Source organism: Amphiura filiformis, chromosome 11, assembly GCF_039555335.1.
Source record: "Amphiura filiformis chromosome 11, Afil_fr2py, whole genome shotgun sequence".
In the NCBI taxonomy this organism is placed as follows: domain Eukaryota; kingdom Metazoa; phylum Echinodermata; class Ophiuroidea; order Amphilepidida; family Amphiuridae; genus Amphiura; species Amphiura filiformis.
Window position 1 is genome coordinate 27,645,594 of NC_092638.1, and position 24,656 is coordinate 27,670,249.

General features: G+C 38.8%; 1 protein-coding gene across 1 annotated transcript; it reads left to right on the plus strand.

Annotated features, from left to right (window-relative positions):
* Positions 1-1,621: 1,621 nt before the first annotated feature.
* Positions 1,622-23,848, plus strand: LOC140163611 (AP-4 complex accessory subunit tepsin-like). Its single transcript, XM_072186926.1, has 12 exons — positions 1,622-1,686; positions 8,932-9,004; positions 9,915-10,006; positions 12,438-12,531; positions 13,368-13,435; positions 14,604-14,742; positions 15,459-15,610; positions 16,780-16,916; positions 19,069-19,188; positions 20,425-20,506; positions 21,459-21,593; positions 22,777-23,848. Exons 1-12 carry the CDS (start codon positions 1,657-1,659, stop codon positions 23,836-23,838), a joined length of 2,184 nt encoding a protein of 727 aa, XP_072043027.1. The 5' UTR covers positions 1,622-1,656; the 3' UTR covers positions 23,839-23,848.
* The last annotated feature ends 808 nt before the right edge of the window (positions 23,849-24,656 follow it).

Below are 24,656 nucleotides of genomic sequence, written 5' to 3' on the forward strand. Positions count from 1 at the left end.
AACATTTTCAAATAATGGATGGCTTTTTGCTGCTAGCTACATACACTCTATGTACATATCATTTAGGCCATATAGATTATAAAGTTATGCTTCTATAGCTTCTATATGCTTCTACTTGGAGGACTGTTTTAATTTGCCATGTAAATTGCGAATTTCAAAAAATCTCAGATGAGTGAGTATTTTTTGGTAAGCCAAGTAGGGAGCAAGGAATTCCGAGAAGAGGTGGGGGTATAAGCCAGGTTTGGCATTCAGAGAGGGAGGGGACATTGAAGAATGATTTTTTGGGCAGACCATTTTGAAATTTGTACACAGTGGTAGGTAGTGGTGCATGGGGCAGATGATTATTTATTTCACAACCCTAAAAGCTCCTAAAGGGTGGTAATAATTCTGTGTACCCTGGGGTACCCGGGTCTCAGGTGATATAGCCGGCCCACTTGTATCTAAGCTAATGTAGCTAGCTTCTCATAGTTTGGTATCATGTGCTTATTAAGCTTTATTATCCCCCCCCCCCCCCAACTCCTACGAAATGAGTTTCCCAAATTTTGAGCTATTTGCTGGGGAAAAAAGGGGTTAGCAGGCCAAAAGGTCCATCGAAGAATTTTGGCATCAATTTTTGGAGGGCCATAAGACCAGTCCAGCCCCTGGGGGCACTCAACTTTAGAAGTGCGGACGGTATGTGCCTGTCAATAAATAGGTCCACCTTTTTAAGTCAATAAGACCAGTCCAGCCCCTGTGGAGGGGGGGGGGCACTCAACTTTAGAAGTGCGGACGGTATGTGCCTGTCAATAAATAGGTCCACCTTTTTAAGTCAAATATCATGAAATCCTTTTTAAAAAAATGAGTCAGTCATACCCGATTGCCCCCTTTTATGGATACCTAGCTGATGACCCCCGAGTGCTGGCTACCCAATGAAACCCTTTTTTCTTGTATCATCAAAATGCCACAAAATAATGCGGAAGCTTTCAAAATCTCTTACATTTGCAAATTGGTATATTGTAAATTAGAATTTTGTTCTACCTGACTATGACCCCTTTAAAAAAATTTTTAATACCTAATGACCCTTTTTTCAAAATATTATAACCAATTACCCCCTTTGTCATTTTGTTTGTACCTACCCCCCCCCCCCCCCCGACAACATTTTGTACAGACCATAGGCTAGCTCATACTTTGCAACCAGTAGGCACAGTACAAGGCCCCCACCCCCTGGGTAGCCTGACCCATCATATACACCGGTATTGCACCATGAGTGCTGAACAAATTAAATTAACTTCTTATTTGACTATTTTAGCATTAAACGGTAAATCATGATGTAGTCCTATAATGTCAACATCACTGATCGATAGCCTATTTGACCATGTAGCTTCAAACTGCCAAATGTTCCTGGCAAATTTATGCGGGCCACATCCATTTGGCACTGTAAGGATAGTTAGGGAATATGTATTATGAAAGTCCTATCGTCCGAAAAGTCCGAAATCGTTTGTATGTTGGTAAAAGTTGAAGAACTCCCCTGAACCGCACCGTGAACTCCCTGTTCGAAAACTCCAGCCAAACTCCATTAGGTGCTCCTACTCAAGAGGAGGAAATTCCACGAAACAAGGAAACAAACGAAGACAGACGAAGATGGCAGCGCTCAGTGGCAAAGTTGTGTTGTCTGGCATGGTAGAAAAAGTTGCTTTTGTTAACAAGGTTTGTCGTGATTATTATTACCTTGGATAATATCAAAGATAATTTACAGAACGGTTATACTATATGTTATGTTTATGGTACTCAACGTCAGTAAAATGACAATTTATTTGTAACTTTTAAAGGCTTAAAGCTTCCTTGACCTTGCATGCTTGAACATTGTTGAACTTCAACTTCAAGTTCATGAGTTGAACTTGCATGTAGGTAGCGAGGACAGCACTTTTTAGGTTTATTCTAGGAACATCTACAAATTTGGTATCACTGTAAAGAGCATTAAGAAACTTAGACAATGGTACCAAAAACAGCTCTCCAAGTTAGTCACTAACTATAGAAGCCATTTTCCGAGGCGCGGAAAGACACCAAATTGGTGTCGTATGACCTATGACCCTGATAAACAACACGAATTACTCCATGTGGAAGTTGTTGACATTGCTTGTGAGTTTTGTTGAGGAAATTCCTATTTTGTAACAACATGTAACACACCAAAACATAAAGATCGACTATCTAATGACTTCATAGTCTACAATGATTCTAAATTTACCATTATCTGCGGAATCCTTTCTGTTCAAACACGAATTTGTAGTTTCATATTTTTGCCGTGATCGCAGTGTTCGGCGAAGCTGCCAAATAATTCAACACTGATGGTCATGTGATGACCTTGTTCAATCCGGGTCTCTGAGACTGTGGACCAAGCCTCGAATTTCGTTATTTTTAGGGCAGGCCAACTTGGCCTTGGCTATTTAACATTTTAGGGGGCACCGAGGCCATCATGCCAGGGCACCAAGGCCAAAGCAAATTTCGTTATTTTTAGGGCAGGCCAACTTGGCCTAGGCTATTTAACATTTTAGGGGGCACCGAGGCCATGATTTATTTATTTCATATATTTATTCGCTCATCCATCCATCCACCATTATTTCTTCTTTCTTTATTTATTTCATGATTCATTCATTTATTTATATATATATTTATTTATTTATTTATTTCATGATTCATTCAGTGAAATATGAGTATGTAAATAAACAGAAACAAACACCTGGGAGGTGCAGTGATACAGTCAAACTTTTACCTGTTATTAGAATGATAATACAGCTTCAATTTTCATATTCGTTCCAGGTTCGTTATTAGAATACATTCAGGCATGAAAATGTCAGCGTTTTTATTTTCCAGCATTTTTTTTTAACGCTGAAAAAACACGGAAGAAAAAAAAAATCATGCAAAAATACGTAAAATAAATCTCCGATAAACAAATTGCAGGATGTCACAGGATCTCTACCTGTTGCAGAACGATTGAAAAACATATTTGCCAACCCCGCTAAGGAGACACGTGTTGGGCGCTTTCGTCAGCAAGGGAACATGTGGCCCGATATCGATGAACTTTGTTGTGTGCAGCCTGCAGCGCATTTGCTGCGCTTTGTGCGGCAAAAGATCTGGCAACTCCGTTGTGATTTCGCTTATGGGCGAGGAAGCTGGAGGAAGCGACACGTGTGATCATAATGATTGAGTGTAACCTGCGATTGTATGAAAGCTTAAGCTTTACAGTCAATTGTGATACAAAATAAAAGGGCTACTTTTAAATTGATTCCACTTCCGGGAATCGAGAGCATTTTTTGTTCCCGACCCGAGACTCGATCCCAAATGCTACTGGCCACTGCAAAATTAGGGCAAGGCCATTGTGGCCGCGTAAAGTTCTTGTTTTTCAGGGCATTAAGGCCAAATGAAAGGGCACAGCGGCAATGGCAGTGGTGGCCGCCGAAATTCGAGCACTGCTGTGGACCCTACCACTTCTTAATAAGTATGCTACATGCTTTTGCGGCAATGGGGATCGCCCTACGCCGTCTGGGTGATTTGTCAATCAAGTCAATTACCTCCCCTATAGCCGAGTGGAATTAGTAATATCATGAATATGCTAATTCTGACTTCCCATATCATGAATATGCTAATCGTAACTTCCCCCTCCTTCCCATATTGCATTGCGCGATAAACATGGACGACTGCTGCGAGTGAAAATTCGGCGCGATCACCGATTTCATGCCTAAATGTGTAAGAAATAATCATCTGATTTCAATATGGAATCAACAAGAAGAAACCGTAATCACCTCATATACGACTAGAGACAATTTCAGTACAATAGTAAGTGTGCGTAATTGCTAACGAAGATGAATTAAAACCGTAACCAACACGTTAAAGGATGCACCTCCATGTACATTGCATAACCACTCAGTCTCTCCCTGATAGTCATATAACGACCAAATGATAAATGCGACTATCATGGAAGACTGAGTTCCAGTCTATCTCCAAGTATGGGGAGTTAAACTACATGGATCGAATCCATGGGTTCCTACAGTCACCCATGGAAAACAGTGTACTGAATAGCTGTACACCATGTCCATATTGGCCAAGGGATGGTTTGTTTACATGGCAATAATTCCTTCAGAATAGGCAATACAGATTCCAAACATATAAAACTTACCTTATATCAGTTTTAGTTGCCCCTAATAACTCCAAATTGACATGACAATTAATTATATTTGCTCAATTTCATACCAAAATCAAGGAAAACATGGTTTTGTTAAATTGCAAAATAACATGAAAATGAGAAAGGTTATATCTGGTCATTTGCAGTAGGCCACTTCAGGTAATCAATATTGGTCCTTGAATTGCGTACCTGAGTGACTTTTTGCTCATTGTAAGAGTGATAGTGTTGTAAACTTGATTGCATAACATTAAGATTGCCAACTGACATCCTTTGTATGAGTTGTCTGATGATGGTATTACATGTAGAACTGTCATGGATGTAAACATTACACAAAATGTCAACAAAACATGCTTATTGCTACTGCAGAACTCTATGCCTGTATGTGTGTGTCTGAGGGCCGATCTGAGGGCTGATGACACACATTCGATGGGTGTAGAGTTAAACCTATTTGAAGTTTTGAAGGGTAGCAGAATTTGTCTGTCATTTTTTGTTTATGGTACCCTGGATTTATTTGTCTAGCACTTGAATATTTTTACAAGTAACACTTACAAATCTGGTATCAATGTAAATGGCATTAAAAAATAAAGACAATGGTGCCAGAATCAGCTCTATAACTTAAAATATGGGGAGGTTGTGCCTATTTAAAGTCATGTGAAGTTTACTGGGTTTTTTTGTGAGTCAATTTTGTGCGTACAATGCAGCATTATTATTGCCTCCAAGAAATAAATAAATATTGTAAGTAAATAAACAAGTAAATTTAGGAATGAATGAATGAAGGAATAAATTTAAAAAAATAAACAAATGAATATGTAATCATAATCTAATGTGACCCATGCAACACATGAACATGTTCTGCCAGTGCCATTGGCATTAGTTTACTTGTCAACCTCATCTGACACTACTCAACTTTAGTATTAAAAAAAAAATACAAAGGAAGTGAAAAAAAAAATTTAAAAATTACACAGATTCTTAAAGTATAGAGTTGATTAAAAGTAGTAACAAAAATAATATCACTTGAATTAAGTGTGCATTTTGCATTTTACCACATACGACATGACCCGATATGCGCTACATCTCCCACCCCGGCGCCAGCCCGATCAGGAACAACACGTGCACCGCCACCTCACCACTTCTCCCTGTATTGTCGTATTTTCACGGCCAATTGCAAATCTGGTCATCACAGTATTCCTTTATGCATCTATGCGCGATGGATTTCTGCAGAAGAATGACCACAAACATCTTCAAAATACTCTAAAATTTCATATTATATGGGTGTAATATAGGTGTAATGACCTCCTTCTGCTCCATTTCAACATTTCAAGCAGACGAAAAAATGGCGTCCCGTCGATCGAGTCGCTACGGTGGTAACTCCTGAACTTCAACAAGTTCATGACATTAAAAAACATGCTTAATGTTCTTTTTTTGTGGAAAACTTTACATAATCGGAAAATTTCATCTTTAAACTCTCTAAAAATAATTTCCTATTGTATTTGGAGTTTTGAAAGGATGAGAAATGGTGAGTTGTTTTCACTAAGTTTCACATACAAACAGATACAAATGCGTAAATCATCGTATGCGCTGATCTCGCTAATGTAGGTCCCGATGTAGGTATGCCAGGTGAATTCAAATTTGCCATCAAACTGCATCATTTTATATATCAAATTAAAGCCCTTGAGTAAAGAAAGCCAACACTGAAAACCTTTTTGTCATAGCACTTTCCGTAGCAAAGTTACATCTAGTCAAAAATTGACTTTCAATCATCAAAAAGATTCTGCTAGCAAAATTTCCCAAAACAGCATTACGGGGGTGTTTCTAGATCATAGTCTCATGACGATACAGCTTTTTTTAATGGAACTGCTATCAAAATCTCTCTGAAATTCCTTGTGCGAGTCTCTCATCACCAAAAAAAAAAAAAGTCATATATTTGGGTCAAGTGAAGTATAGACAACATATTTATGAAGGTTTCCTTGAGCAAGCGGTTCTTTTAAATTTCAATGTAAATTTGTATTGCCGGTTTAGGCCATTTTGGCTGACTAGCAAATGTGTTAACTGAGGTTTCCCTGTCATACCTATTGCATGACTTGAAAGTGACATTGCCTCTAAGCTTATTTATTTATGCATATTATTATTTTTGGTTTCAGAGAAAAACGGCAGTTCCTTGATAAATGAACGACATATACGCGGCCGGCCGGAGCTTATATACATGTATTACTACTAGTCCGAATAATCAGACCCAGAACAAAATATTCATTTCTGACATGATCCTGTTCTGGGTCTGAACTGTTTCCATTCGAAATCTTGATGCCAAATTGGACAAAGAAGCACATGGTCCTACTTCACAGTTTTTTAATCCCCTATTCATGTTGCGTGAATCACTCTATTGTGGACCATCCTTTTGATACTTGAGTATTTGGACAAGCGGAACAGATTTGACAGGCCCTTTGTCTACCTCTCTGTTTGTAAACAAACGAGGAGGTCGAAATTGTCCTCGGTGAATACAAAAGGCAGCGTAATAGTACGGCACTGATACATGTATAAGTTCCCTTCATTTTCAACGTTATGTTCAAGTTGCTCGAGAAGTCTAGCCAAGAATTTGCTCTCCGATAGCTTCACTTCACATTCTAGAGACCATTGCATTCAAAATCTAGTCGGATATGCTGAAGCATGACACGGAGTTTAAAAGCAATATCGCGCAATGGAAGTTCCGAAGTAAACACAGCCGATCAAGACAGGCGCAGTGATTGCATCAAAAAAGTAACTAAAAATTACACTTCAGCAAAAAAATTTTAGACTGTCCAAAATAGGTAAATCTTGCTCAAAAGATACAGTTGACTCATCGAAATAACTTTCATCCAAATTTCAACATTAAACAGAATCAATAACCTCTGCCTCTGGTGAAAAAAACTTGCACCGCTGTCCGACCGAAAAATGATAGCAAAGCACTCTAGCATCGAATGCGTAACTATTGTGTGCAAATTTGAAGCTAGAGTTCTCGAGTAATGTTGGTACAATTACCGAATAGGATGCAACTTGCTAGACTTGAGTCCAGTCCTCGTTTACGGAGTTTAGGGTTGGGGTGGGCAGTCTTGTAATAAGACTAGTAATGTTCAAGCTGCTCTGCATTCTGTCGGTCGGCATGACGTCACTCGCAATAGATTGCTTCATCCCAGGCATTGGTTGTTTTTGCCGAGATTCGGCTGTTCCATCTTGCATCTTCCTCTTTGTGAAACAATTCAAAAAGTTTGAGACTCCATCAACGGACAATCTTACCGAAAGGTAAGATCCCTCTGGTTAGGAGTCTACAAAACATTTTTGTTTTGGACTATTTCTTATCACAAAGGGTTATCTGAAGGGAATCAACTCGCAATAGTTACAAAATTAAAGGAATTTTAAAGCAAATTAGACTTTTTTTAGACATGAAGAAATTGACTTGAACAGAAAGGCCCTGTACAAACCAATAGTGATTTTACAAGGGTGTCCCCTTTGACAGACGTGAGAAATGGGTAAGTGCACTGGATGGAACAACCCGACCGAGAGAATCGGCCAACATTTTGATGATTAATCGGCCAATCAAATTATCTGTCTGTTGTTATCTTATAATTGACATATTGTCAGATGATTAGGCAATCGGAACCCCACTTCCATGTGTACGCACTCCAAATATAAACAACTGCCGTTTTTCTCTGCCATAAACTGAATAGCACATCATGGCATGACATGAACAACTAAGCTGACATGCTGAATTTGTATTATAATGTTTTTCAGATTTCCTTATATTAAGTGAAAGATTATATAAGACTTATACCGTACCTAATTATTGTTGACCTTTGACGAGCATGTACTATCATGGTGTTGCAAAGTTGGAGCTGTAAACAATACGTACAGTGCAAAAGTCATTCATAAATTTCCACTCAGCAACAGCAGATCCAATCGGAGACAAATGCGTTTCAAGTCAACGCAGTATTACGCGATGTGTGTTTAAAATACGCTCTCGTCAGAAATTTACAGGAAAAGATTTTTAAATTGCTGAAACTTTTGACGAGAAGAGCATACTTCCACAATGTTATAAAGGCGCAATCCATAATATGTTCTACATTAATGGTGGCAAAATTCTGGCGATTCTCAATTTACGATGCGGCGGTTGCTCTTGCTAGTCCCAAATTTTTGACCTTCAGGGTCAACATCACGGTTCTAGCCAGTAGCCACCATTAAATTTTCACACGAGTATGATAGTATAATAATATAATGTTGAAACAGCACCACAAAGGATTCCATGTGATCAATATAGATCCATAGAAAACGGATCTACTATAATTGTAAACTATGGCTAAATGCAGCCAGCCGTGTAGGGAGTGTTTTACGCACCTAAATTTGTAACACACTCAGTTTTTGTCCACATAGCATATATATGATCTAGTGGAAAAGATTGCCATATTTTGTGCCTCCCAAATTGAATTTTTACTTAAACTTCATATATAACCCAGCATGGTAATATGTATTATTGGATTATGTACTGGTACCCTGTTGTTGGTACCATATGTATTTAAAATGTAGCCAGTTTTACTCACACTTAAAGTTGATACATGTAGGTTGCTTAAATTGCAAGTGTGCTGCATTTTGTGTCATAAGTGCAAGCATTAATTTATGGTCTGAAATGTTCTGAGACAAACCGGATGTATGCAGGTTGTTTGCAGGTTTTGTCCTTCTTTCAGATACCATTGACATATTTCTAAAAAAGTTTAGTATAAACATACATTTTTCTTTATCCGTAGTGGCCAATGCTGATGAAAGCGACAAGTGATGATGAAACACCCACACCTGGATACTTGTACAAGGAAGTCTCAGGTAATTCTTAATCGGTTTCCTTCATAGTTTCTTCCTTCTACCATCCTATTTGCCTTCCTAGGTTCAGAAATTTGCAACCACGTGCGAGAATCCTTTTGGATCCTCCCAGTGGAATTTTGCAAGAAGCCATGGATTTTGGCCATATAACTTTGTATGATAAATGGAATATTTACGAGAATCCATTTAGATTCTTGCAGTTTTGTTGACGAGAATCTTTGGGAGAATGGATTCTCGGATTCTTGCCGAATTACTGACCCTGTAAAAAATTTTTTAAATCCTTCCAACTCTTTCTTTCTTGCCAGTTCCTTTCTCATTTTCTTCCTCTTCCCTTATTTTGCCATCCTTTTCTTTTTCTTCCATCATTTCCTACATTTAGCTTAAAGGAGGATTTTGTGATCCTAGCATCCTATTTTTATGACATTTTTCAGTAGATATCCACGAAAAAAGCTTATTCCAAAAATTTCAGTTGATCCCGATTTTGCGTTTGCAAGTTATGCATAATTATGTGTATTACACTGCTCCATAGGCCACTGTTGTAATTTCATTCTGGTATACCAGACCGTGACATTCAAATTTCACGATATTTTTGCTAAACGAATTAATCTGCAAGAAATTTTTGGTTCATAAACATTATGTAGCCAGAGGTTTCCAGTGGTATAAAAATCTCAACTTTTTTTGAAAAAAGTGGGGGGATGAGGCTGTGGATCACGAAATGCCCTTTTAAGATTGTTTGTTTACCCATTTCATTTCATTGAAATAGGTGTAAAATGAAGAGCAAGAGAAAGTTATTGACACAGTGCTTTTGTGGATGTTAATCAAAATACTGTGTTTCTTGACAAACTCAGTCAATCTTAATGCATATTTACACTGTTTACTTCATTACTGTACACCTGATTGGATTTGTTTGTAGATCTGAGTTATGTGTCAACTGGATATTGCACATCACTGTTGAGTTTTCTTGTGGAGAGATTGGAGAAATCCTCATTCCATATCAAAGTCAAAGTAAGTTAACAGTAGCAGCCCTCGAATGGACCACAATGATCTCATCCCAATGGCATAGTTCAATAACCTCAATTAAACAATCATAGTGCAAAATTTGACCTCAAGTTGTAGAGTATGAGTTTTGTACCCAAATTTTCAAAGGTCATTCAATGAATGTACAAATGCATTGGGGTTAAAGAACTGTGCCCTGATAGATGAGCATGTTGTGGATCCTAGTGATCAGCCCTCGAATTAACCCACGGCACCCATGGCATTTTGCCGTGGGTGCCCATCCCCACTGGCGTAATGCACTCAAAATATGTCCTTTACCCAAGGCAGTCACTTGCCGTGCCCTCTAATGAAGTTGCCGTCGGTGCCCCATCATTATACTATCTCAGGATCCTGAGTTACAGCCCTCGAATTAACCCACGGCACCCATGGCATTTTGCCGTGGGTGCCCATCCCCACTGGCGTAATGCACTCAAAATATGTCCTTTACCCAAGGCAGTCACTTGCCGTGCCCTCTAATGAAGTTGCCGTCGGTGCCCCATCATTATACTATCTCAGGATCCTGAGTTACAGCCCTCGAATTAACCCACGGCACCCATGGCATTTTGCCGTGGGTGCCCATCCCCACTGCCGTAATGCACGTAATATGTCCTTTACCCAAGGCAGTCACTTGCCGTGCCCTCTAATGAAGTTGCCGTCAGTGCCCCAGCCCTGCCCCTTCATTAGAAATTGCCTTGGTGCCCTTCTCAAATTTTCAACAGTTTCCATGATGCCCTCTTGAAATATTACAAATTGCTGTGAAAATCCAAGGCAATTATCAATTTGCCCTAAAAAGTTGCCGTGCCCCTTCAGATCCTTAATTTGAGGGCTGAACAGTAGCATTGAGATCTCAAATTTACTGATTTATGTGTTTAGAAGTAATCTAATTTGGCGAAATCTTCAAATATACAGCTCTGGACAAAAGCACCTCTTCGGATTATAACTGGGTCAATTGGGCTATTCCAGTTGAAATCCATACACCCCCTATGGAAGACATGGCCTTAATCTCCCATACAGGGGGTGAAGATTTTAAGTGGAGTCGCACATTCAGGTAACCCCCATTTGAAATTCACACTCTCTGTGTGGAAGTTTAAGGGCATATCTTCCATAAGGGGTGTATGGATTTTAACTGGAATAGCCCAAAGTTACCCATAGCTGATCTTGTGAGCCTGAAAATACTTTGCATACAGGTGGACATCTCCGTCTATAGCCATCTTTCCACTTCGCCCCTTACTGCTCAACATTCTGTCATGACGTCACTTGCGATAGATCGCTTCCAGGGTTGTAGCTACAGTGAGCAGTGGTGGGTGGCAGAGCCCATTACTCAGTTTTAGAGCCCACCACTCAGCTGCAAGTTTGCCATTGGAGTCCACCATTCAGAACCAAAATTGAACAATTTTGTTGAATTAGTCAAGAATTTTATCAGTTTTTGCAACAAATTTCCAAATATGCAAGATTTTCATCAAATGCCACCCAGCACTAAAAATGTCCTAGCTACAACCCTTATCGCTTCATCTCATTGGTTGTTTTTGCAGTGATTTTGCTGTTCCATCTTGCGCACTCAGACACAAAGGGGACACTTACCATTGTACTCAATGGGGGAAATCAAAAAACATGGCATAAAACAAATGTACCTCTTGGTGAAACAATTCAAAAAGTTTGATTTCTTAACAGGGGAATAAATTCCCAATAATTACAAAAGGAAACGCAAATTTGTGTTTTCTACATGGAGAAAATTGACTGGAACTCAAAGGCCATATACAATCCAATAGGGATTTTGTGAGGGTGTCCCCTTTGACATATGTGAGAAGTGGGTAAGTGCAATTGATGGAACAACCCTAACTGAGAGAATTGAGAACAAAAGCAGTCCACTATGTGATACAATCTAATCCAATCCGACTAAGGTTGGCAATAATGAAATTGTGGCAAAATGAACAAAGTACAAAAAGTAAATAATTTTGCAACTAGGGACTTGCGGACTTCAGCATTAGTAAGCTTAGGTACTGAGCAAGTTAGTATTGGCAATAACTCAATTTTTGAAATTCCTGACTTTGGTCTGAATGGATTGGGCTATTCCAGTTGAAATCCACACTACCCCTGTGGAAGATTTTGGAAATACCATCCACAGTGGGAGTAAGTTTTTCAAATATAATTGGTCAGAGTTAATCATTTTGAAACTTATACTCCCCCTGTATTATGGCTTTACCTATATCTTCCACAACTGGAGTGAGTATTTCAAATGGAAGTTACCCAATTGTCGATTCTATTAGAAACATATACTCCCTCTGTGGCAGACTTTAGCTAAATCTTCCACAGGGGTAGTGTGGATTTAGCCCATTGGAGTATCATTTATACATAACAGGTGCATCAAAGATTAATTTTATCTTTGGTTTTATTTGATTAGGCTCTGAGAGTTCTGAAGCATGTAGTAGAACATGGCCACAATGATTTCAAGATTGGACTTCGAAGACAAGCACTGGGAATACAGAATGCCTGCAGTAAGTTTTATGCATTTCATCAAGCTCTATTGTCACTCATCGAACTGACCCATTTTTTTTTGCAAATTCGAATTTATTATCTTGCCCGCAACTAAAAAACATTTTTCAAGCCAACCGTCTCATTGGGCTACAGTCAGTCCACTCTGAAGTACAAAGTACCGACGCAGATGCATGCATTGTGCTGGCTTGGAAGGCAAGCATACCTGCAGCAGAGACGCAGCACTGCGCACTGTTTACACGCTGTATACGCGCGCATTGTCGCTTTGTACTTGAGAGTGGACAAACTGTAGGCACCACATTATTTGTTACTCTGCAAGTAAACAGAAGCTGAATTATGGAAATAGGAAATAAGCTGCATTGTAGTCATTATTGCATTCGACACATACCAAAATTACAAAGGTTATTGTGAAATATTTGTTTGTATAAGACGCATGCTCACAGTAAAACCCATATCGTCAGCCTGCTACGCTAAATGCCTAAGTCATTCTTACATGTTTCTCATTTGCAATTTTGATTTTCTGAGTAATAAACCCAGAATACATCAAATTTCTAGCCGCATTTTTATTAACTTGTGGAATACATCTCTTTTGATGTATTCCACAAGTTAATGAAAAATGCATCTTGAAATTTGATGTATTATGGGTTTATTACTCAGAAAATCAAAATTGCAAATGAGAAACATGTAAAAATGACGTAGGCATTTAGCATAGCAGGCTGACGATATGCTGCATAAAACCCTTACTCGGCAGCAGGTGTATGAGACCCGACAATAAGTTGCATTGGATTTGTACATATTTCTTGATCTTAACCCAAGGAAGTTTTTATTTTGTTTTCAGAATACAGTGGTGATCCAGATCTATTGCATGGGAATGCCCCTTATGTTGCAGTAAGGAAAGCCGCTATGGTAAGGGAACAAACCAAAATATCAATGACGCGCTATAGATGTAATTATATACCTCATATATAGATTCCTGTCATCTGATTGGTTAAAAGTGCAGTCATTGAATTAGCTATGCCCTCCTTTTTAAGAATTACGTAAAACTGAACTATTCCCCGGCAATAGTCTTTTAAAAGACTATTCCCGGCAATAATCTTTAAAAAGACTATTCCCGGGAATAGTCATTTTCACATCATCGGCGCTAGCGATGGCGTGTTCAAGCATTACGCAGCGATGGCGTGTTCGCATTACGCACGCGGCTCCAACGCGATGCCTGCCAGTTGCGGTGACGCGATCGGTTCATAACGAAAAACTTTCTTTGTAAATTTTACCATGGCCTATGAACAATAAAATAGGCCTTTTAACCAATCAGATGACAAAAAGCTATATTAATTCGGTATATAAAACAAATATTGACTGCTTTATTCGGGACATGGTTAAAATTATAGGCCCGCGGTGATCTCAAAACCATGACTATGTCCCTCGGCTACGCCTCGGGCCATAGGCATGGTTTTGAGATCACCTTGGGCCTATAATTTTAACCATGCCCCTCATAGCAGTCAATATTTGTATACTAGTGTGGTTACAAAGCTAACCCTTCTCTCCTGGTCTGTTATAAAATGGGAAGTGAAAATAATATCAATGTTTCTTAATCCTAATGCCCCAGGGGCTTTTTGGCGAAGGGAAGGGAAAGAAGGAAGGAATTAAGAGAGAAAACTGTAGACCCACATGTGGGGATCATGTACCAGTTCTTTAGCCTCAACTTGTAGATTAGCTTAGCTTAGATTGGAAAAAAAAGTTAATTTCTTTGCTCCACAGCCTTTATTTTGGCCCAAGTTTAGTTCACTAGACCAAAAGAATATGTTGAAATTCCCCTTATTTTGCCCGAAAATCAGTTCTCAGTCACCGCACACCCCTACCAACATTTAAGTTGAGTGCTTCTTCCCTGCCCGGGTCAGTCAAGCGCAGAGACTAAATGTGTAAAGAAAAAAATTTGCTCTGCTAAATTGCCTTCTCCTAACTAATAAAATCCGAGATAATAAAACTTTCCTTTTCTGTATCCTTTTTGAATTTCAACAAGAATTTCAAAGCAAAATTTATGTCCGTAATAACAATATGTTGTTTTTAATTACAGGAACTTTCTGAAGTATTATTTGACACAGAGCAACCTAAGAGTCCCAAGAGGTCTGGTGATGGGAAAGTGAAATCTGCTGTTGACCCAAGCAAGATTCAAGGGTTTGGCTACTCCCCTACTCACCAACCACATGCTGCTAGTGAGTTTACTAACTTTTTAAAACCCATCAAATAATTTTTCCACTAAATTTTCTTCTTCAAGTATGTATGTTTCAAAAGCAAACAGATGTCTTTCATAATTCCAATGTGACACGATCTGGTCCATGTGGGCCAAAGGCGGCACGTTTGAAACTGAGATAAAGGTAAAAATATGGAGTAAAACAACAATAAAATACTAAAGAAAATAGATATCAAAAAACTTCTATCTTTAGAACCAAGTTTGCTACACCTTTGGTGTTTTTAGTAAATGATAGCCTATTGTATGTAAAATGTAATAATTACAGTAACTCAATTTTCAAAAATGCCTCATTTGGGCCCCCATGGACCAGATCGTGTCACAAATGTTAAAGGGTGATATTTAAAAAAAAAATTTATTTGAATCACTTCATCTCCCAAGCTGAATTTACACCAGTGATGAGCTATTGAGATTTGACCATTGTGGTAGAGTGATTTCTGTAGCATTCAGGTTTTGTGTCTTTTTATCTGTCTTCTTTCTTCCCTTTCTTTAAAATCATAGCCCTGTCCCATTACAGGGCAGGCACCAAGAGTGTGGGACTTGCTCCAGATGGGTTAAACAAGATATGTGAACATCAAGCTATTGTACATGCTGGAGCCCTCCTTTGTCCTTGGAATAAATTATAAAAATTTGGGAAAAAACTAAAAATAACTTAACTTTTTAAATAAAATCTTAATCCAGAATCCCTAACAGAAGTGATCAAAGGTGGGGTTGAGCAGCTAGCCAGCAATTTAACAAACCTTAGCACTGATCACAGAGACGGCAGGACACAAACAAGCGACTATCGACCAATCACTGGATTTCAAAGCACAAGTCAAAGGCCAAAGATGTCCGCACTTTTACCGTAGTAATAATACGGTAGAGTAACTGCTGATAATTATAAGGCAGTGAATGTGGGCGATTCTACTGAGGCGATACAATCAGATGGGACACGATTACAAGGTAATTCTTTAAGAGAGTACATATGAAGATGAAAGCTTTACATAATTAAAAAATAAAGGGTGTAGCATTATCATTTACACCCAAATAATGTGTCCGAGGCACTAAAAAACGTAAATAATGGGTGAGGTGCAGACGAGGACACATTATTTGGGTGTAAAGGATAATGCTACACTTTATTTCTATTCTGTTACCACAAAATAGTGCAATTTAAAGATAAAATATAAATATCACTATTGCTCAAATATTTCAGGTTTTTTACGTCAAGGTGGAGCGTGTATTTGAACGTGACAGCGCGTATCACAGAAATATTGTTCGCATAACCAAGCATATTGCTATGCGAAGAATTTCATTATTTTGAATAATGGGTCATGAGGGTAATAGAATATCAATACACTGCAGACTCAGTAGCTGAATAGGTAGAGCACCTGCTTGGGATATCATAGGTCCCAGGTTCAAATCTTAATGGTCAGTGAATGTGCTTCATAGACTTGATGTGGTGAAGTAGGTTTTTTTTTATATATTTTTAAAATTTTAAATGGAAAATATTGTTTGTGTTCTCCACAATTTTAAGTTCATTGACTGTTCAGGATGTGAAACTGGCACACAAGGTGACTATAATCTGTTCAGTATAAAGTAAAACATGACCCCATCCAGTAACCTTTCTTATCTCATACACTCTGTCCAAAGTCATGTTCCATCTTTCTTTAAATGATCGCTGCCAACTAAAGTATGTTCAACATGACCATTGCCCCAGTTGTGTACGATCTATGCTCTTTGGCATAGGTCATGCGTCACTTTATCCTGGACAGCCTTTAGCCAGCTGATTTTTCAGTTCAAATTTCTACTGCTAGTCAATTCACTATAGTGTCATGCAAAGTAAGAATGTTACACGGATGACTCAATCAGGAAGCAAGCAACATTTTGACACATTAAATTGTTAAAAAATCAGAAATTGTCCGCGTTTGGGATTGCATGATAAGAATAATGGAAGATTAATAGAGATATGTGTTGTGATGATCAGGCAGATGTAATGAATAACTGACAGTGATGAATGCTGATATTTGTTGATTATAGGAGCTCAAATCGATCATCCGATAGGCCTGGAGGCAGCTGGGCAGCAGATCACCATGTTGGCTCTCATGGAAGCAATGATAGCAGTGGACAGAAAAGTGGTGCTAGTACTGATATGTCTGAAAAGTAAGTCTTTCAACAAGCACACAAACACTTTCACATACACAATTGACTTTTCGGTAAATCCCATAAGCCTTTGCGAGTACACCTGAGATGTCGTCATTTGACGCAACGCTGACTTGCAATGTGCAGTAATGATGTTCGCTAAATCATCAGTGCAGATCGGCGTGATGTCAAATGACTCATCTCTCTCACAAAGGCTTATGGGATTTACCGAAAAGGACAATTAAATCAGATTACATGGTTACAGAATTGTTTCCACGATGCTGTGGGGTCCAGATGGTTTGTTTATAAATTATTTTGAAGTATTCAAGAGATGATTGATAGAAAGAGGCAACTTGTTTCTTGAGAAAAGTTGGTAAATCAATCATGTTTCACTGTTGTTCACCACCTTTTGCGCGGTTTACTTCGCAAACCATGCAGATGCATCCGGACCTGACTTAAATGGTGGCGAACAACAACGAAACATACATGATTAAATCCCTTAAATGAAAACAAGCTAAATGTCGTCTAATTCACATGATTATTTATCAAGGAATGTCAGTTAGTCATTGCCACTCAACATTACAAGAAGATTGATGATTTCTTTGTTGATATCAACAATAAAGCGACCTTAAAACAACTATTTAGCCACTTCCTGCAAAATAATGAATTCAACATGTAAGCATGTATGGACACGACAAATTGTATGCGCTCGCATGTAATGCAAATACGTGCTTTGGTTGGCTCTAGTACAAAGTAGGAAGAGTTGTCAAAATCGCACGGTCATCACAAAACAAGATTATATCCATGTGTTGCGTGTACGTACCCCTGTCAAACGTGTGCTTTAATTGCCGTGCACATGCTAGAAAAGTGTAAGAAACAAAAATGCACTTTTTGCACATGCGTTTGCGGGGAGGACCTCGTTTTGGCAGATCCATGCAAATGGTGAATAGGTGTGAGTAAAGTATCACAAAAATCCTGCAAGAACGTGAGTGGATAGGCGTGAAAGTGACAAATTGTGGCAGTTGGGCAGCTATATTCTGGTGACATAAATACACAGTGTTTTAATTGCAATTCATAACCTCATTAATAAACGCGATGCGTGCGATCCAATCACATTTAGTTATTTGTGAAAATCGCGAACGCAAATCAAGGTCATTAATATCTCACAATTGACCGCAAAATGCGTAATTGTTCCAATGTTGCACACAATTGACCGGCGTTTGCATGTTGTTGTGCGTCGAACAAACTGCGTGCGCGCTGGCTACCGTATTTGGATTGTGTGCTACCATATTTGCACAGATTGTGATACGCACTTTTGTTATTGGTCGTCCTGTTTAAGCCTGATCGATTTTTGGAAAGGGAAGATCTAAAAATCATCCAACTTCATAAACTTTTGCGCAAAATTTTGTGTTATTTTGTAAGGTGAAGAGATTAAAGTGACGGTTATGAATGAGGTTAATAACTTTGCATCGGTAATATGTCAGGCATTGTGAAAAATCTAAACATTTTGCTTTGGACCTCGGAATAGAGGCCGTCAGCGTGACGTCATATGCCGCCATCTTGTGGGTACACGCCCAGACAAACAAGAACCTAGACCTATAACTTTGGTTTGCGTAGTGAAGTCAACACTGCTTAGCAACGATTTTGACAAGGACGCAACCCGGACGCAAACAAGCAGACATGTTCGCGTCTGCAGAACATGTTGCGTTTGACGCGGGCGATAACGGCGCAGCAATCACGCATAAGCGATCGCGTTTTTCGTTCCAGACATGAACGCTTATTTCTCCGCGTCCGACCACCCGACCAAAATCACCTTGGATACGTGGCTTCACCTACTGCCATGGTTAGGGATGGGCAGTTACAGGTCTAGGTGGTATGTCTATGGGTACACGCTGCGATGGTCGTTCGATCCCCATGCGTGAGCAGCAAAATCACCGCGTTGATACGCGATAACAGCTGCGTGGCAAGCTGCGCACTGCGCGTAGTGTCCGACGCATGAACACACAGATCATTTGTACCCACAAGATGGCGAAAGGCTGACGGCCTCTATATCCTACGCCCCTCGGGATATTGCTCGGTTCCAAAGGCAAAATGTTTAGATTTTTCTCAATGCCCTCCAAATACAAATAACCGATGCGCAGTTATTAACCTCTAATCAATTTATTTATTGCAGATTAGCCTCAGTGGCTGTAGAGGACTGGTCGCAAGAAATCAAGTTAGTAGAAGACTTTGTCTCCTTTAGTAATGTCAAAGCAACTCCATCAAGGGAAGAGCTCAATCAATTTTCAAAAAGGTAAGAATGGCGGTAAAATTCATAGTATTGATGCCAAAGAAAGTCATTCTAGCAAATTAAGGATTATTTGCCCTCAATTTACTTCTTGTCTGTGTTGTAAACAAGTCAAAATATTTTTGTTGAATAGATTTGTCAGATTTGTTCAACAAATTAATTTTGGATTTTGGATAAACCAAAACCAAGTGAATTTTCACTTGCTACACTATTTCGTGCTACGCATAGGAGAACTTCATCAGGTATGACGGATATGGTTGTCTGATCCACTTTCCCAGCAAACAAGTTTGAGTGGTTTTGAACCAACAAAATTGGCCATTTCAAATCACATTCCACTGGCCTATAATGTTATAGACTGGGAAGAATAAAAGATCCTTAGGCAAACGCAAGCTGAAAGGTCTAGAGAAGTTCGCAAAGCAATGGAAATAAGGAGAAACATCACCAAGACCCTAAACAGAGTGGGGGCACATCATGTTTACAATCCACTCCTGAAGCCTGCAAACAAGACTAAGGAACACCTGAAACCACTCAAACTTATTTGCCAGGAAAGTAAATCAGATGACCATATCAGTCATACCTAACTGAAGTCCTCCAATGTGTTTTGTCAAACAACAATCAAAAATGTTCAAGTCAAAATATAAAATCTGAAGGGACTGTGATCATTGTCCAGAAACGCGACATTGAGTCCCGCATTGTGGGTATAGCCTGTGTACCTTGATTGTAAGACGTATCTGATGATTAGATCAAATGTTTTTGAGTAAAGTAAATTTGAATGAAAGTGTTTATACTTTTTTACATACTTCAATTCAATATTTTACTTTTATAAATGTAATTTTGGCATGAGCTAGAAGGAAAGTGTGGACATTTAAATGACAGAAATTTCCAATATGCATGTCATATGTGCCCATCCACCACAAACTGGTCGTAAAGTCGGCATTTTCCATTTTGAGATAAATCAAAAACAGTATATGGATTTCTATGTAAAATAATTTAGGAATTTGACCTTTGATGAACCATAACTTCACTTTCAGATGTCCGATGAAGCTGGTTGACGTGTCATTTTAAAGCTGAAAGTGAACTCTTTCAAAATCTGGAATAAACAGAAAATGACCTAGAGCCGACTTTACTACCACTTTGTGGTGGATGGTCACATATAGTTAAGTTTCCGTTCTTGAGAGATCCATTGTATAATCATCACTTATGATAGAATTCACAAGTTGTTCTGGTGTCGTTGTTTTTCAGGTGTGCAACATCCAGCAGTGAGAAAGTTTTAGAACTTTTGGACAAGAAATTGCCAGACAACTCGCAACACAATATGCAGATGGTAGGCACCTGTACTATTTATTTCTTCACTGGACCCTGAAAGAATAAAATGTGTTCATTTCATGCTTGGAGACAGCCTGTCACCCATTTTATTTTTAGCCCTTAATTTCACTCGTTCTTCAGGCCCTGCCCTGTATTAGGGGCTAATTTATAGTTTAAGCTTAATCGCTTTTGTTTTTGAGTGCTGTTGTTTCTTTGTAGTCTTGCGGGGCAACCTTGAACTATATCGTTTTGAGCGCTATTATTTTTTTGCTTTCAAACTCACACATTGCTCAGGACAATATGGACATATGGGATCATCAGAAATGGCTTGTTTCTTTGATAATTGGCTCATTTGTGAAATAATGGTGAAAATGAAACTGACAGTCAAAAAATGTCAATCGGCACCTGGAAATAGAATACCGTAGAATTCCAGAATTCCAGAAAGGCAGACACCCTCAACAAAAACAGTTTGAGCAACTATATTACTGATACAGGCAGCTGTAAAACTATGTATTATTGTAAGACCAATCTATTGTAATGTTTTTGTCGAGGGTGTCTGGGTTTCGTCAAAAAATTGGTTATAAATTACATTATAAAATGTGTTGTCCAAAAATTAGAATACATAACCTGAAATTAGTCTTAGTACAAGTCTTTGGGCTTGATTGTCACAGCATACAAAAAATGCCTGAAAACCTGATTGAAAAAATGGTTTTGGCCCCTTTTTTCACAAATAGCCAAGTATTAAAATTTGACTTTTATTGCCAGTTAGCTCTATCCGAAGGATTAGGATTAGCGGTTTCATTTGGCAATACAGGATAATATTTTTTTAATCCAAAAAAAAGCAGTACCGTACTGTATTTTTCTGGAATAATGAACAAATAAATAATTAAAATGGGATATAATCTTGTCTTCAAGGAATGTTTTAAGATCGGTACCAAATAATTCTTGTTTTATTGTTTTATACATTATAGAGAAGCTTATGTGCAATTGAAGGCATCATCCGAGAGGATTTAGTTTCTGTGGAGAAGGCTCAGGAGATGCTTCAAACCAATCTCAGATTATTACTTAATAGTCAAGACAGGCTGGTACAGGCAAAAGCCAAAAAGGTAACTCTTTTTTTTCCTTCCTTCTTTTTTTTTTTCAGCTGTTTTCCTAAGCACAAGCAATAAAGGCAAGCTTTTGTTGAGTGGAAACTTAGCCTAAACTTATGCAATAGTGGGCAGCATTTCTACTTCACCTATGTTGACATCGCGCCAAAATCCACTTGGAAATATTGATTTGTAACAAGAATTTTTGGGAAAAGAGTATTATCTTTTTGTCAATTTTTATGATCTATTTCCAAAAATTCTCCGTCATTTTAAACCTGATAGACATTGATAGTATCTAGCTAATCATTAGGTGGTCATGTGACCAGAGGATTGTAAACACTATAATAAAGACAGAGATAAAAAGACTAGTTCGCGTCTGAAATTCTGACAACTGGACAGAAAATGCCGTACTGCGCAGGTCGGCAACCAATCACGGCGTGCCTTTGCTCTGACGTCAGACGCAAACTAGTCTTTTTTTATCTCTGTCTTTCATTATACTATACAAGTGGTTATTTTTGCAATTTCCAACACAGAAGACTTTTGTGCATGTTTATATTTTCGCGAAATTCATGCCTTAACAATGCAGTCACATACGACAAAATGTCATATTCGCATGTTGTTAAATTTCGCAGCATAATCTCTATTCGCCAAATTGGTAAAAATAAAACCCTTGCGAAAATTACCACTTATACAGTACGCAGAATGAAGACAAGCTGCATCGCTGATAACCAAGACTCTGCCAAAGGTAACACAGTCTGGGATTAGTTCAAATTGTGATAAATTAAATCTTCTCAACCCAATCCTAACCAAGTTTATAAACATCTTGAGGGCAGTGGTCACTGTTTTGACATTGACAATGTTGTCATTTGGGACCGTGAACCCTGTTGGTTTGAACAATGAGTCAAAGAAGCAGTGTGGGTATGAGCCGAACAACCATCCCTCAACAGGAGCGGGGGCATTAGAGTTAATCTATCACATGGTTGGGATCGGGTCATCAAGGAATTTCCTCATCGAATGACCTCGGATGACCCTAAATCATCCACATAGCTGAAGGCCAAAGGTTTTTGCCGCAACATCGGTGACAACATCAACTAAAGTGAGTTTTTTCTGGTTGACAAGATTTAATTTATCACAATCTGCAAAAGGTAACTTTTTAAGCAAATGTCATTGTAAAATCATTCTCTCCCCTTTCTCAATGCAGATATCAAAACAACTCGAGAGACTACTACTTGAAGCCAATGAGACACTTCAAACATCTAGAACATCTCCTTTACACCAAGGAACAACAACTCAACTTTTACACAATTTGGTTCAAATAAGTCCCCAGGAAGAGGTATTGCCATCCTTGATGCTAGCAAATCATCCCCAACAAGAGGCATTGCCATCCTTGATGCTAGCAAATCAAGCAGAGATAAACCCAACAGAGACGAGACCTGAATCTAATTCACTGTTCTCTGGTATGAGTTTTGGACAACAGAAATGTGACTTATCAGTAGGACAGGATGGTGATCCGTTTGGGATCAGAGCAGCCAGCAATACAAATAGTAAGCCACAGAGTGTGCTTGGAACTAAACCCAAAGATCCTTGCCAAGATGACATTTTATTAAATTTAGGGAGAAAATCTGGAGGTCAAAATATAAACGACCACGTGCTAACAGGTGCTGAAGATGGAGTGTTACTTTCGACATTAGAACATTCCTCCAGTGCCAAAGAAACTGTATTGGATACTATTCTCGATTTGTCAAGTACAGAACAAACTACATTGGAACCAGTTCAATCTGGAATCAATACGGTTCTAGTCAGCAACAGAACTAGTGGACACAAAACATCGGATTCTTGCATTTTGCCGGTACAAACCGGACCTGGTGGAGGACCGGTAAAGATGGAAACTGTTTCTGTTGCGTCAAGGACTTCTTACGTTGATGATCTTCTGGCATCAGTTGATCCTCTAACCAAATTAAGAACATCAGATAAGGATGATCGAAGTCTTGCATCTTCAGCATCATCTGTTCCAGTCAATCCGACTCAACATGCGTCAAAGGATACAAGCATGGAGGATATCACAAGACTGTTCCCGCAACTGTCACAGACTCAATTGAGTGGGACATCGGCAGTGCCGTTAAGTCTTGCGAAGAAACCGCAGATGAATAACTTTGCTTTTGTGGAAACGGAAGAGGATAAAAAGGAGAAGAGGACGAAGAAAGGCCAGGAGGACGCCTTTGGGTTTGTACATGATGCTATGGCTAAGGCTAGCAAAAGGTAGCATAGTGCTGCCTTCCTTGCAGAATTTGTTTATTTTTATATTTGTTTAAAACATAACAGGTCATCTCAAAGCTTATGGGAGCTTGAAAATCGCTGTCATGAAATTGATTCATTTGCTTAGAATTCATATGGGTGGGTTGTTAAATAGTACACGAGGGGAGAGCTCAAGATACAGCAAGATGACTTGCACATCTTATGAGAGCTTGAAAATCAATGTTAGGAAATTGAAGCATTTGCTTAGAACTGGGGTGGGGGTTGGGGTGTGGAAGAGGTCATGCAGAAAGATGACTTGCCTATTCAAAGCTGGGAATAAACATAAATTTTAATTAGGAAGCAAGAATCCTTTTGGTCAAGTACACACTCGCCATCATCATGGGAAATGGGAAGGGCTTACTACTGTTGCCAACATATCGATCAAGCAGCCACTCAGTGTCGCTGTTTTATTCCGCTCTTGACTCTTCTCAAAGTACGCATTTTTTTTTAAGGAATCTTGCTTTCTATAGTCTGTTCAATATAAGATGGCACATGACCTTTGGGAAAGTATGCAGGGTCCCCAGGGGAGTCAAAGGTCAAATGGCATACAAAACAATTGGAAAATATGTGGTAGCTTTAGTGAATGTTGCCACAACTTGAAAATATTCTTTTGTAATATATATAATTGTAGTTAAAGATCCCAGCGCAAGTGTAAAAAAGTTAAAATTGTTTATAAATTGCTTTAATAAAGTGAAGGATAAGTCATTCAAATTGTCATGTATTTTTGAAATGACAAATTAGGCAAAAACAAAGAAAACAGCAGTACTGACGAAGTTAAAGCCCCAT